Consider the following 444-nt stretch of genomic DNA (forward strand, 5'->3'; position numbering starts at 1 on the left):
ACAGGCTGGAACGGTTCCCCCGGCTCCAGGCAAATGAGCATCATCCACTTTCACAGAGGAACGCGGCGCCCAGAGCGGCCTCGGGAACCGGCACCCAAACCTTGAACAGAGCAGGAGGGGAGTTCTCTAGTTCACCAAGTATAAAGTGACTGATCCTCCACCAAACACCCGCTCCCCTTTCTCTCAGTTAACTCACATATTTATATTTTCATCTCCAAACAGAGTCATAGAGACCCACCTTCTGCTTCGCCTGCTCGCGCCTGTCGCCCGGGAGGTCATTGGGCAGAGTCAGCCGCAGCACCTTCACGCTCTCCTAAAACCAGAGCTGGGTTTTAGTTTTAGAATTTCAGGCTGAGAGAGTTGGGGCTGTTCAGCCTGGAGAAGGGAAGGCTCCGGGGAGATCTTATAGCGGCCTCCCAGTACCTGAAGGGGCTACAAGAAAGC

General features: G+C 54.7%; 1 protein-coding gene across 1 annotated transcript in view; it reads right to left on the reverse strand.

Moving 5' to 3' along the window:
• TUFT1 (tuftelin 1) overlaps positions 1–313 on the reverse strand; it is a gene marked incomplete at its 5' end in the record, with an annotated part of 9,743 nt that extends 9,430 nt beyond the window's left edge. Inside the window, one exon of the mRNA XM_010171367.1 lies at positions 239–313. Within this exon, the coding sequence (XP_010169669.1) occupies positions 239–313 (75 nt within the window). The remainder of the gene's footprint in view (positions 1–238) is intronic.
• Between the last annotated feature and the right edge of the window lie 131 nt (positions 314–444).

This window comes from Antrostomus carolinensis, unplaced genomic scaffold, assembly GCF_000700745.2.
Source record: "Antrostomus carolinensis isolate BGI_N321 unplaced genomic scaffold, ASM70074v2 scaffold33790, whole genome shotgun sequence".
Taxonomy (NCBI): domain Eukaryota; kingdom Metazoa; phylum Chordata; class Aves; order Caprimulgiformes; family Caprimulgidae; genus Antrostomus; species Antrostomus carolinensis.